At 43.6% G+C, this 13,646-nt stretch overlaps 2 protein-coding genes across 2 annotated transcripts in view; one reads left to right on the top strand and one right to left on the bottom strand.

Moving 5' to 3' along the window:
- LOC118390955 (glycerophosphodiester phosphodiesterase domain-containing protein 5-like) overlaps window positions 1-13,646 on the top strand; it is a 248,573-nt gene that overhangs the window by 28,386 nt on the left and 206,541 nt on the right. The window lies entirely within an intron of this gene.
- The window catches only part of LOC118391763 (unconventional myosin-VIIa-like), an 83,881-nt gene that overhangs the window by 7,795 nt on the left and 62,440 nt on the right, over window positions 1-13,646 (bottom strand). The window contains exons 32-44 of the mRNA XM_052457716.1: window positions 12,225-12,395; window positions 11,753-11,870; window positions 11,472-11,598; window positions 9,721-9,890; window positions 9,239-9,432; window positions 8,797-8,921; window positions 8,547-8,704; window positions 5,636-5,789; window positions 5,303-5,458; window positions 4,793-4,898; window positions 4,534-4,647; window positions 3,636-3,723; window positions 2,463-2,569 (exon numbers count right to left, since the gene is read on the bottom strand). Coding sequence (XP_052313676.1) covers window positions 2,463-2,569; window positions 3,636-3,723; window positions 4,534-4,647; window positions 4,793-4,898; window positions 5,303-5,458; window positions 5,636-5,789; window positions 8,547-8,704; window positions 8,797-8,921; window positions 9,239-9,432; window positions 9,721-9,890; window positions 11,472-11,598; window positions 11,753-11,870; window positions 12,225-12,395 — 1,788 coding nt within the window. The remainder of the gene's footprint in view (window positions 1-2,462; window positions 2,570-3,635; window positions 3,724-4,533; window positions 4,648-4,792; window positions 4,899-5,302; window positions 5,459-5,635; window positions 5,790-8,546; window positions 8,705-8,796; window positions 8,922-9,238; window positions 9,433-9,720; window positions 9,891-11,471; window positions 11,599-11,752; window positions 11,871-12,224; window positions 12,396-13,646) is intronic.

Raw genomic sequence — 13,646 nt, 5'->3', positions numbered from 1 at the left:
AACACAAAAGCTTCTTATGTAAATTCTGTCTGAGTGTTGGACTGTGCCCGTGGCTATCCGTAAATAAATTAAAAAAATTAAAATGATGCCGTCTGGTTGAAGGAATTTTACTTTTGATACTTAAAGGTGTTTTATGTCACACGATCTGTGACGACTTCAAGCATTAATTCATGAATTATGGACAACTCATGAACTGCAGTGCCTTGCAAAAGTATTCATCCCCCTTGGAGTTTTTCCTATTTTGTTGCATTACAACCGGTAATTTAAAATTATTTTTATTTGGATTTCATGTGGTGGACATACACAAAATAGTCCAAATTCGTGAAGTGAAATTAAAAAAATAACTTGTTCCAAAAAATGTAAAAAAGAAAAGTGATGCGTGCATATGTATTCACCCCTTTGCCCCTAAATAAGATCTGGTGCAACCAATTACCTTCAGAAGTCACATAATTAGTTAAATAAAGTCCACCTGTGTGCAATCTAAGTGTCACATGATCTCAGTATATATATACAAACACCTGTTCTGAAAGGCACCAGAGTCTGCAACACCACTAAGCAAGGGGCATCACCAAGCAAGCGGCACCATGAAGACCAAGGAGCTCTCCAAACAGGTCAGGTACAAAGTTGTGGAGAAGTATAGACCAGGGTTGGGTTATAAAAAAAATATCCAAAACTTTAAACATCCCACAGAGCACCATTAAATACATTATTATAAAATGGAAAGAATATGGCACCACAACAAACCTGCCAAGAGAGGGCCACCCACCAAAACTCACGGACCAAGCAAAGAGGGCATTAACCAGAGAGGCAACAAAAAGACCAAAGATAACACTGAAGGAGCTGCAAGGCTCCACAGCTGAGATTGGAGTATCTGTCCATAGGACCACTTTAAGCCGTACACTCCACAGAGCTGGTCTTTACGGAAGAGTGACCATAAAAAAAGCCTTTGCTTAAAGAAAAAAAATAGCAAACACGTTTGGTGTTCGCCAAAAGGCACGTGGGAGTCTCCCCAAACATATGGAAGAAGGTACTCTAGTCAGATGAGACTAAAATTGAGAATTTTGGCCATCAAGGAAAATGCTATGTCTGGCGCAAACCCAAAACCTCTCATCACCCTGAGAACACCATCCCCACAGTGAAGCATGGTGGTGGCAGCATAATGCTGTGGGGATCTTATTACATCGGCAGGGACTGGGAAACTGGACAGAATTGAAGGAATGATGGATGGCGCTAAATACAGGGACATTCTTGAGGTAAACCTGTTTCAGTCTCCCAGAGATTTGAGACGGGATGGAGGTTCAACCTTCCAGCAGGACAACGGCCCTAAGCATACTGCTAAAGCAACACTTGAGCGGTTTGAGGGGTAACATTTAAATGTCTTGGAAAGCCCAGACCTCATTCCAATTGAGAATCTGTGGTATGACTTAAAGATTGCTGTACACCAGCGGAACCCATCCAACTCGAAGGAGCTGGAGCAGTTTTGCCTTGAAGAACGGGCAAAAATCCCAGTGGCTAGATGTGCCAAGCTTATAGAGACATACCCCATGAGACTTGCAGCTGTAATTGCTGCAAAAGGTGGCTCTACAAAGTATTGACTTTGGGAGGGGTGAATAGATATGCACGCTCAAGTTTTCATTTTTATTATTGTATTTATCTTCAAAGTGGCATGTTGTGGAAAACAAATTATATGACCCCCCCCCAAAAAAAAAAAATCCATTTAATTCCAGGTTGTAAGGCAACAAAATAGAAATAATGCCAAGTGGGGTGAATACTTTCGCAAGCCACTGTAGGGAATAAAACATGTTTTGATTCAAGTCATGTATTATATTGAATGTAGGCTACCTGTTCTGCATGGGTTCATTTTGTGTAGAACTACGTTGGCTGAGAGGGTATGCTATTGGCAGTGGTGTAGGCCTAGTGGAGAGTAAATGCAAATAAACGCTGTTTACCCACTTTTTTTGAAAAAATTAATTGAAATTAAATGGGAGCATAACTTTTTTTTTACTGTGACCGCCAATCAGAGTTTCCCCACCTTTTTATTTTACTACTAGGCCTACATCACATACATCCACATACATACATACATACACATACATACATCACTGGCCTATTTGAAGTTCATGGCAATACACATAGCCTAGTCTAGTAAGTTGACCGTGTGTGGAAGGGTGACCATCCCACTTTTCCTGGCACAGTTTCAGCCCCATTTCAAGTGTTCTGACTTTCCATGCTTCAAAAAAGGTACTTTTTGTCTGGATGCTGAAATTATTTTGTAGTGGATAAACAACTTTTTGAAGTGATTTGTTTGACAATCAGATGAAAATATCCTGACAGTTTGTGTTCATGCCACATTAAAAGATGATTTATTTATTTATTTTAACCATTTAAATGACTACACACACACACACACACACACACACACACACACACACACACACACACACACACACACACACACACACCTGGTAGTAGTGAAAGATGGAGTCGGCCATGGAGTCTTTCCCTGGCATGGTATTGGTCCACAGTTTCTTCATGAAGAACACCTGATAGCTCAGTGAAGGCACTATACCTACAGATGGACGAGAGAGAGAGATTCAGGACATACTTCTCATTTAAATACATCTACATAGATGGCAAGTTCCCAAACCCAGAAAGGAGAGCAGCACACTCTAGGAGCTCAGATGCAAAAATGTCATTTCCAATGTTTCGACAGCCAAGCTGTCTTCACCAGGGTATGATGAAGACAGCTTGACTGTTGAAACGTTGGACATTACATTTTTGCATCTGAGCTCCTAGAGTGTGCTGCTCTCCTTTCTTTCCAAGTTTTCTACTCCGCTAGCCAGCACCTCGCCTAAATAGGTGTACGTTTCTTTTTCTGCTAGAAAGTTCCCAAACCCAAGCTTAACCTTCACCTAGGATTAACCCTTGCCACAACGTGTTGACATGACACACCATGTTTGATGAAATGTTTATGTGGCCCAACCCTGAAGGCCGCATCCTTAGGATTAATAGGATGGTTGACTTTCTGTCTTTCTTTCTTGTGGACCAAGCAAATGTCAGATGCCTACAGGAAAGTTGAAAGGAAACTTCTTTGAGGCTTTAGAGAACTCATATTTTGATCAGAGTGACACAGATCTAAGATTAAATATGGTCGTTTCTCTGAGAAAATACCCCAAATATCTTGTTGTTACTGAATAAAGCACATGTTTGTCTTGGAGATTTAAAGGTGATAAAGAACAGATCTAATCATGGATAAAAAAAATGTTTACCTTTACTTAACTAGGCAAGTCAGTTAAGAACAAATTCTTATTTTCAAGGAACAGTGGGTTAACTGTCTTGTTCAGGGGCAGAACAACAGATTTGTACCTTGTCAGCTAGGGGATTTGAACTTGCAGCCTTTCGGTTACTAGTCCAACACTAACACTCTAACCACTAGGCTACGCTCTAACCACTAGGCTACGCTCTAACCACTAGGCTACGCTCTAACCACTAGGCTACGCTCTAACCACTAGGCTACGCTCTAACCACTAGGCTACGCTCTAACCACTAGGCTACGCTCTAACCACTAGGCTATGCTGCTATGGGTAACCGTTCTACTGAATCTAGGGCCCTCTACAGTCAAGACATGTCTTTACCGTCCTTTGCGGGTCTAGCTTTTTTGATCCAGTCGGTCAGATGCCTTACAAAGTCAAAGAAGAAATCCCCCTCAGGCACACTGATGACCTGGAAACAACCAGCAAAGGTCAAAGGTCAAACATAAATATTGATACAGTTTATCTAGAATTTGAATCACCCTCACATTCGGACAGTAGTGAAATCTTACAAAAATAAAATTGGTGTAAACTCCTAGTGGAGGTAGAGAGAGGTATAGAATCTTTCAAAACAGCCCTGTTTTGAATTATTAAGATCTGTGACTCATACTGTAATATACTGTATATAATTTGGATAAATATTATGAAATTATATATATTATTTGGGTGTATTTTTGTATGTTATAAGAACAGTCTTTTACTGATCCAGAGGGCAAACTTTTGCATGGGTCATAATGACGTAATTTTCTGGTTGTAAAGTTGTTTTCTAGTTGTGGAAACATCGGATTACAACCAGACATGAGTCTTTTTTTCATGAAGTCATCAAGAAGTCAGGGAAAGATGTCATATGTTGGTTGTTATCTGGTCATATAAACAGATTACAACCAGTTAAATACGTCATGTTTAACAAACATAATTTTACAACCAGTATACAACCTGCCCACAGAGTTTTTTTTAAACGCGTCCTAATGACGTCATTGCAACCAGTTTTTCTTGCTGGTGAGGCTTATCAAATGGAGGAGAGGCGCATCCAGCATCACTGTAAAAAAAAAAGTCACAGTACCTATTCTGCTGTTTTACCTGCAATGATGTCCGAGGGAGAAAAAAACCCATTGTCCTTTGTTTGGAGTAGTTTCTTTGTTGTTGTAATATCACAAATGGACGTGGCAGTTTCACCACTGTGGATTTCAGATGTAATATCGGTCATATACTAGTAGTGTACCTTGTCAGTGATCTTGACAAACAGGCTGAAGCCCTCGGAAGACTTGAGGAGCAGTCTGCCTGAGATGTTCAGAGAGAACTCTTTGGCCTTGGTGCTCGACTCCACCTTGAAAGCCTGTAAAAAAAGCTACATTTACACTATTTGTATTTGTCTCTGTTACCCAGCAAACACACAACATTGTCTCAATGTTGACTTCATGTTTTGGGCTTCATTGTGCCATTGCGACTTTGTTACAACATTGATGAGGTTGACCTCTCACCTCATCTGTGTTATCGGGGAAGAACACTTTGTGAAAGATCTGCGTGGTCTTGTGCTGGATGGCCTCCACCTCCACCAGGTGAGGCGGGTACTTCCTGGATCCATTACTGTATTGGTAAGGAGAGAGCATTATGGGTACAGAGCAGTATGGGTACTGTAGTACATCATGCTACAATTACTGTTGGACTGTTAGTTCACCCAGAGGAAGACAATAGAAAGACAAAGGAAGGAATATGAGTAAGATGGCATGGATCTTGAGTGGCTCTCGAGTTAAGAGCCGAATACTTACTTGAGATCCACACACATAACTCAAATGTTTTTGTAAATCTTGCATGGATCTCAATTGAGGATTTGTCCCTTGCGTCAATACATCAGTCTTTTCTGCTCTGTTTACATAGCTGAGAAACTCAATTAAATACAATTATACTTTTGCCAAAATGGTTGAACCTGTAATGTGTGTATATGTCAAAACACTTAAAGTAAATATACTTTACAAGCGGGTAAGATATACCGTAAGGCCTTCTGGAGTCTCTGCATGCAGTCGGGGGCGAGGTGGTGGTGCTTCTTAGCCTGGAGGAACTTCTGGACGTGGGGTAGCAGAATGTTACTGGGGGGGAACAGACCTGTACAAAGCCACAGCAGCTCCCAGCCCTTCTCCTCACTGTACCTGCACACACACACACACACACACACACACACACACACACACAAACACAGACAGGCAGACAAACACATGCAGGCAGGCAGACACGCCACAGCCACATATGCACCATGGTCAATACCCATATGACCACAACATCCCTGAGAGAGTACATGTGTGTGTAGACTGCACAGTCAGACATACTTGATGTGGTTCTCTGTGATCTGTTTGAGGATCTGACAGTAGATCTCGTCTTTCAGTGGCTCTGCCTTCAGCGCTCCTTCAAAGATCTGGTCGGTCAGCTCGTAGACCGAACGCGCTCGCTTGGACGGGTAGTCACCCATATACTTCATCAGGGGTGCAGGGGAGCGGTCAAGGACCATGACAAAACATTGACCACAAGACCACACACGCTAAACACAGACATAAAACCATGATGCATTACTACATAATGTACAGTGCCTTCGGAAAGTATTCAGACACCTTGACTTTTTCATCAGTTTAAGTTACAGCTTTATTTAAAAATGGATTAAATTGTTTTTTCCTCATCAATCTACACACAATAGCTCATAATTAAAAAACTGAAATATCATATTTACATAAGTATTCAGACCCTTTACTCGGTACTTTGTTGAAGCACCTTTGGCGGTGATTACAGCATCAAGTCTTCTTGGGTATGACGCTACAAGCTTGGCACACCTATATTTGAGAAGTTTCTCCTTGGCTGTGTGCTTTGGGTCGTTGTCCTGTTGTTAGGTCAACCTTCGCCCCAGTCTGATGTCCTGGGTGCTCTGTAGCAGGTTTTCATCAAGGATCTCTCTGTACTTTGCTCTGTTCATCTGTGCCTCCATCCCGAATAGTCTCCCAGTCCCTGCCACTGAAAAACATCCCCATAGCACGGTGCTGCCACCACCATGTTTCACTGCAGGGATGGTGCCAAGCTTCCTCCAGACGTGAAGCTTGGCTATTCAGGACGAAAAGTTCAATCTTGGTTGAATCATACCAGAGAATCTTGTTTAGGTAACTTTTGGCAAACTCCAAGCAGGCTGTCATACGCCTTTTACTGAGGAATGGCTTCCGTCTGGCCACTCTACCATAAAGGGCTGATTGGTGGAGTGCTGCAGAGATGGTTGTCCTTCTGGAAGGTTCTCCCAGAGCTCTGTCAGAGTGACCATCGGGTTCTCTGTCACCTCCCTGACCAAGGCCCTTCTCCCCCGATTGCTTAGTTTGGCCGGGTGGCCAGCTCTAGTCTTGGTGGTTCCAAACTTCTTCCATTTAACAATGATTTGCTACCTTTCCCCATATCTGTGCCTCGACACAATCCTGTCTCAGAGCTCTATAGACAATTCCATCGACGTCAAGGCTTGGTTTTTCTCTGACACGCACTGTCAACTGTGGGACCTTATATAAACAGGTGTGTGCCTTTCAAAATCATGTCCAATCAATTAAATTCACCACAGATGGACTCTGTATAGAAACATCTCAAGGATGATCAATGGAAACATGATGCACCTGAGCTCAATTTTGAGTCTCGTGGCAAAGTGTCTGAATACTTATGTAAATAAGGTATCTCCGTTTTAAAATGTCAAAACACCTGTTTTTGCTTTGTCATTATGGAGTATTTTGTATAGATTGCTGAGGATTTTTATTTATGTAATCAATTTTAGAATAAGGATGTAACGTAAAGAAATGTGGAAAATTTTAAGGGGTCGGAATACTTTCCGAAGGCACTGTACATTATTTTACCTTTTATTTAACTAGGCAGGTCTGTTAAGAACAAATTCTTATTTTCAATGACAGCCTAGTGGGTTAACTGCCTTGTTCAGGGGCAGACCGACAGATTTCTTTTACCTTATCAGCTCGGGATTCGATCTTGCAACCTTTCGGTTACTAGTCCAACGCTCTAACCACCAGGCTACCTGCTAACATGACCTGTTGAGGTTTGCATCACATTTAAAGGGATAGTTCACCCAAATTACAGATTGGTTTCATTACCCAGTAGGCAGTCTATGGGCAAGGTTAGATAGCTGGCCAGCTAACGGTTTAGCATTCAAAAAGCAATGCACGTCAATATGTTAAACGTAATCGAACCCCTCTTCAAAGGGTGAGACACTCTAAACCCAAACTGCTATAGACCTATATCCATCCTGCCCTGCCTTTCTAAAATCTTCGAAAGCCAAGTTAACAAACAGATCACCGACCATTTCGAATCCCACCGTACCTTCTCCACTATGCAATCTGGTTTCCGAGCTGGTCATGGCTGCACCTCAGCCATGCTCAAAGTCCTAAACGATATCATAACCACCATCAATAAAAGACAGTACTGTGGAGCCGTCATCATCGACCTGGCTAAGGCTTTTGACTGTGTCAATCACCGCATTCTCATCGACAGACTCAAATGACTGCTTCGGCTGGTTCACCAACTACTTCTCAGATAGAGTTCAGTGTGTCAAATCGGAGGGCCTGTTATCCGGACCTCTGGCAGTCTCTATGGGGGTGCCACAGGGTTCAATTCTTGGGCTGACTCTTTTCTCTGTATATATCAATGATGTCGCTCTTGCTGCTGGTGATTCTCTGATCCACCTCTACGCAGATGACACCACTCTGTATACATCTGGCCCTTCTTTGGACACTGTTAACAAACCTCCAAACGAGCGTCAATGCCGTACAACACTCCTTCCGTGGCCTCTAACTGCTTTTAAATGCTAGTAAAACTAAATGCATGCTCTTCATCACTACTCTTGACGGTTCTGACCTAGAATATGTGGACAACTACAAATACCTAGGTGTCTGGTTAGACTGTAAACTCTACTTCCAGATTAACATTAAGCATCTCCAATCCAAAATTAAATCTACAATTGGCTACCTATTTCGCAACAAAGCCTCCTTCACTCATGTTGCTAACATACCCTCGTAAAACTGACTATCCTACCGATCCTTGACTTCGGCGAGTAGTTCTCAACTGGCCTACCTGGTTAAATAAAGGTGAAATAAAAATAAAATAAACATGTATTTAAAATTGATTGTGTAGCTCAATAAAGTTACTTTAAGATGATTTGGGTATGAAGTATAAAAAAGTATTCGATACACAATGGCTGAAAGGCAGCAAGGATATCAACGAAGGCCAGTTGAGCCTCCTGGGAGAGCTCTTCCTGGGCCAGCACCTTCTTCAGCAGAGGCTGTTTGAGGGGCTCCCTGGTGCAACACCACAGACACTCCTTCCCCCGGCCCTTAGTGATCATCACCCTGCTCAGAGTGCTCTTAGGGGGGTCTAGAGAGGGGGAGGAGAAGAGTGAGTGTGTAAGAGGTGAGTGAGTGTGCGTGAGTGTGCATGTGCGTGTGAGTGTGCATGTGAGTGTGGCTACCTGAAGTAGTCGTAGGAGAACTCCTCTAGGGTGTAAGGCTTGACCTTGTCCTCACTCTCAGCCAGGGCCGTCTGGGACAGGTTGATGGACTCTCTTCTCTGGTCTGGAGTCATAGTTACCAGAGCCTAGCAAAGAGAGAGAGGGGGGAGAGAGATGCAGAGGGAAGGGAGCAAAAGAGAGAGGAAGAATGAGATGGAGAAAAAAGGGACGAGAGATGGAGAGGAGAGGGAGCAGAAGAAAGAGAGATGGAGGGAGCAGAGAGGAAAAGAGAGAGAAAGAAAAACTTCAGTAAAAGAGAAACTACAGAATAGGAGCTGTAAAGGTCGTATGGAGCTTGGCAATTCCTGAGGTCATAATCACTACAACGTCATATTGCGGTATAAATCCCCCAAGTTTCCATAGATTTCCAAAATGATGCAACCCTAGTCATGAGGTCACTCACCACGATGTCATACTGCGGCCGGGTGACGGTGGGAAGGACGTAGACGCAGTCGGCCGGAAAGTCCCCCTGCTGCTTGGTCCTGTCGTTGACCCCGTGAGCCCACCCCGAGGTCATGACCTGCTCGCCACAGTGCTCGTCCAATAGGATCAGGTCGCCCTTGGAAAAACTGAGGAAGGTGGAGTCCTCGCCGCCCGCTAAGGGAACACAACATTCAATACAATGGAAATTCCAATCAAATAACTTTATTGTCCCCTGGCAGGGAAAGTCATGTGTGGTGGTGCTGAAAAACATGCCTCTGTACAAGAAAACACCAATAAAACCATAGTAATTTACCATACTTTCCCTTGTTTGCTTTGAAAATCATGACCTGTTCTTAAAAAGTGTTTCCAATGTTGATCAATGTGCATTGCCCCTGGGTAATAAACCTAATAAGTAAATAACGTACAGGCAAATAACGTCTCCTTTGATAGTAGGTTACTTACCGGGGTTGGGGCAGTCCAGCAGCGCCACCACAAACTTTGACCTCTTCCTGAGGCCTTCCAAAAAGGTCACAATAAGCTCACAGATGTCCTCTGCATTGTTGGAGGTGAACGTGTACTCGTCTCCTTTGATGATGGCCAGCGAGAAGCTCTGGCCCTGGAGCTTACCTCCTCTGTAAAGGGAAATTATTCTTACAATATCAAAACAATGATACAGAGTATAATATTGTTGTACTTATATTTTATATGGGTCTAAACATGTGAAAATACTATTTTTCCATATTTTAGTTTGTTGTATAAAATCATAAGCTTTGTATATTACAACTGAAAAAAATACATATTTCTTATCATTACAAATATTACTGCGAGCATGCACTGACCAACTAGCAAGTGTCTTCACTGACATTTTCAACCTGTTCCTAACTGAGTCTGTAATAGCAACATGTTTCAAGCAGACCACCATAGTGCCTCTGCCCAAGAACACCAAGGTAACCTGCCTAAATGACTACCGCCCCGTAGCACTCACGTCTGTAGCCATGAAGCGCTTTGAATGGCTGGTCATGGCTCACATCAACACCATCATCCCAGAAACCCTAGACCCACTCCAATTTGCATACCGCCCCAACAGATCCACAGATGATGCAGTCCACACTGCACTTTCCCACCTGGACAAAAGGAACACCTATGTGAGAATGCTATTCATAGACTACAGCTCAGCGTTCAACACCATAGTGCCCTCAAAGCTCATCACTAAGCTAAGGACCCTGGGACTAAACACCTCCCTCTGCAACTGGATCCTGGAATTCCTGACGGGCAGGGTAGGTAACAACACATCCACCAACCCTGATCCTCATCACAGGGTCCCTCAGGGTTGTGTGCTCAGCCCCCTCCTGTACTCCCTGTTCACTCATGACTGCACGTCCAGGCACGACTCCAACACCATCATTAAATTTGCCAATGACACAACAGTGGTAGGTCCGATCACCGACAACAACGAGACAGCCTATAGGGAGGAGGTCAGAGACCTGGCCGTGTGGTGCCAGGACAACAACCTCTCCCTCAATGTGATCAAGACAAAGGAGATGATTGTGGACTACAGGAAAAAGAGGACAGTGCACGCCCCCATTCTCATCGACGGGGCTGCAGTGGAGCAGGTTGAGAGCTTCAAGTTCCTTGGTGTCTACATCACCAACAATCTAACATGGTCCAAGCACACCATGACAATTGTGAAGCGGGCACGACAAAACCTATTCCCCATCAGGAGAATGAAATTATTTGGCATGGGTCCTCAGATCCTCAAAAGGTTCTACAGCTGCACCATCGAGAGCATCCTGACTGGTTGCATCACTGACTGGTATGGAAACTGCTCAGCATTCGACCGTAAGGCACCTCAGAGGGTAGTGCGAACAGCCCAGGACATCACTGGGGCCAAGCCTCCTGCCATCCAGGACTTCTATACCAGGTGGTGTCAGAGGAAAGCCCTAAAAATTGTCAAAGACTCCAGCCACCCTAGTCATAGAATGTTCTCTCTGCTACCACACATCAAGCGGTACCGGAGCTCCAAGTCTAGGTCCAAGAAGCTTCTAAACTGCTTCTACCCCCAAGCCATAAGACTCCTAAACATCTAGTCAAATGGCTACCCAGACTATTTGCATTACCCCTCCCCCCCAACCAACTGAATGAAAACATATCTAATTATCATTGACGAATAATGACTACAGTCTATTGAGAGACAGGAATAGTAGCAGCATTACCTGCTACTGGACACAGCAGTGATCTCTGGGAAAGAGAGTTCCAAAAGGACCTGCTCCTGCTCATCCACAAAGTAGACCCCGGTCCAGTTCACTGCTACAATGACATCATTCTTAGGCAGGCTGGGTCCTGAGGGGTTCAAAGTTTACTTAGAGGTCATTTCAACCTACGTTTAGTCATGATATTATAGATACGATACAGGTCTTTCTCAGAAATATCATTAGTGTTACATCCCTTGTATTAAATTGGCCAAAACTCCCATAAATATCAACAGTAGACTTACCTGAAAACTTGAAGGCCTCGTAGAAGCGTGAGAAGAGTAAAGGCCACTTGAAACGAGCAAAGTCAACCACGTCCTCTTTCACCTTCTGATTGTCCAACCTCTTCTGAGTGTAAACTCCCTGGGGCAGAGGAGGGGTTAGAGAGACTGTTTGAAAACTGGGTGTGTGAATGTAGGACAATATAGTCAAGTTGTAGCGGTAAAAACAAAGGTGGGTAAACACTGAACGCTGATTGATATGATGGCGACGATTAAGATATGCTAATTCAGAAAACAATAATTTGGCGTAGTAGACGCTTAAACGCTATTCACTAAAGCATAAGCAGTGGAAAAAGTGCTTACATGTGTTTACCCACGACATCCCTGACTATAGCGACAAATAGTTCAAAGGACAAATCCTGTTGTAAGAGCACGAGAAACAGATTTGGGGTCAGAAAGTGAAGGGCACTGAGACTGACCCTTGGGGGACACCTACCTTTTTGTGGGAGGAGACAACTAGCTGGGCCCACTTTTCAGTGGTCTTGGCTGAGCTGATTTCACGGTCAGGGATGTAGGAGGGGATAAGGTTGAGGAGGCGCTCTTGGAGGATCTCTGAGCCATATTCTACGTAGTACTGCTGAGACGCCAACTCCGCCAGATCCTCGTCCTGAACAAGAGAGGGAGATTAAGAGAGAGTGAGTGGATATATGGAGTGAGAGATAAGGGGAAGCTTTAACACTTTCATATTTTACAAAAAAAAACATTAGGCATGAATGTGCATTCACATATACACTGAACAAAAATAAAAAGATAACATGCAAAATTTCAAAGATGCAGTTCATATAAGGAAATTAGTCAATTGAAATAAATTCATTAGGCCCTAATCTGTGGATTTCACATGACTGGGAATACAGAAATGTATATGTTGGTCACAGACACCTTAAAAAATAAAAAAGTAGGAGCGTGGATCAGAAAACCAGTCAGAACCTTTGCGACATGGGGCCGTGCATTATCATGCTGAAATATGAGGTGATGGCAGAAGATGACTGGCACGACAATGGGTCTCAGGCTATCGTGCATTCAAATTGCCATCAATGGAATGCAATTGTGTTTGTTGTCTGTAGCTTATGCCTGCCCATACCATAACACCACCGCCACCATGGGGCACTGTGTTCACAACGTTGACATCAGCATACCACTTGCCCCCACGACGGCATACATGCTATCTGCCATCTGCCCGATACAGATGAAACCGGAATTCATCCGTGAAGAGCACACTTCTCCAGCGTGCCAGTGGTCATCGAAGGTGAGCATTTGCCCCCTGAAGTCGGTTACGACGCCGAACTGCAGTCAGGTCAAGACCCTGGTGAGGATGACGAGCACTGTCAGACGGTTTCTGACAGTTTGTGCAGAAATCCTTTGGTTGTGCAAGCCCACAGTTTCATCAGCTGTCTGGATGGCTGGTCTCAGACAATCCCGCAGGTGAAGAAGCCAGATGTCGAGGTCTTGGGCTGGCGTGGTTATACACGGTCTGCGGTTGTGAGACCAGTTGGGCGTACTGCCAAATTCTCTAAAAGGTTGTTGGAGGAGGTTTATGACAGAGAAATTAATTAAAAATTCTAGTTTAAAAAAACTATCTGTGGTAGTGTGTTGTGTTACAAAACTGCACATTTTAGTATGGCCTTTTATTGTCCCCAGCACAAGGTGCACCTATGTAATGATCCTGCTGTTTAATCAGCTTCTTAATATGCCACACCTCAGGTGGATGGATTATCTTGGCAAATGAGAAATGCTCACTAACAGGGATGAAAACAAATGTGTATACAGAATTAAGGGGAATATACGTTTTGTGCATATGGAACATTTCTGGGATCTTTTATTTCAGCTCATCAGCATGAACTAAATTCAACATAAAAAC

This window comes from Oncorhynchus keta, chromosome 12, assembly GCF_023373465.1.
Source record: "Oncorhynchus keta strain PuntledgeMale-10-30-2019 chromosome 12, Oket_V2, whole genome shotgun sequence".
NCBI lineage: Eukaryota > Metazoa > Chordata > Actinopteri > Salmoniformes > Salmonidae > Oncorhynchus > Oncorhynchus keta.
Note: the sequence above shows the minus strand (reverse complement) of the source record. Positions and strands in the feature narration are given on the sequence as shown.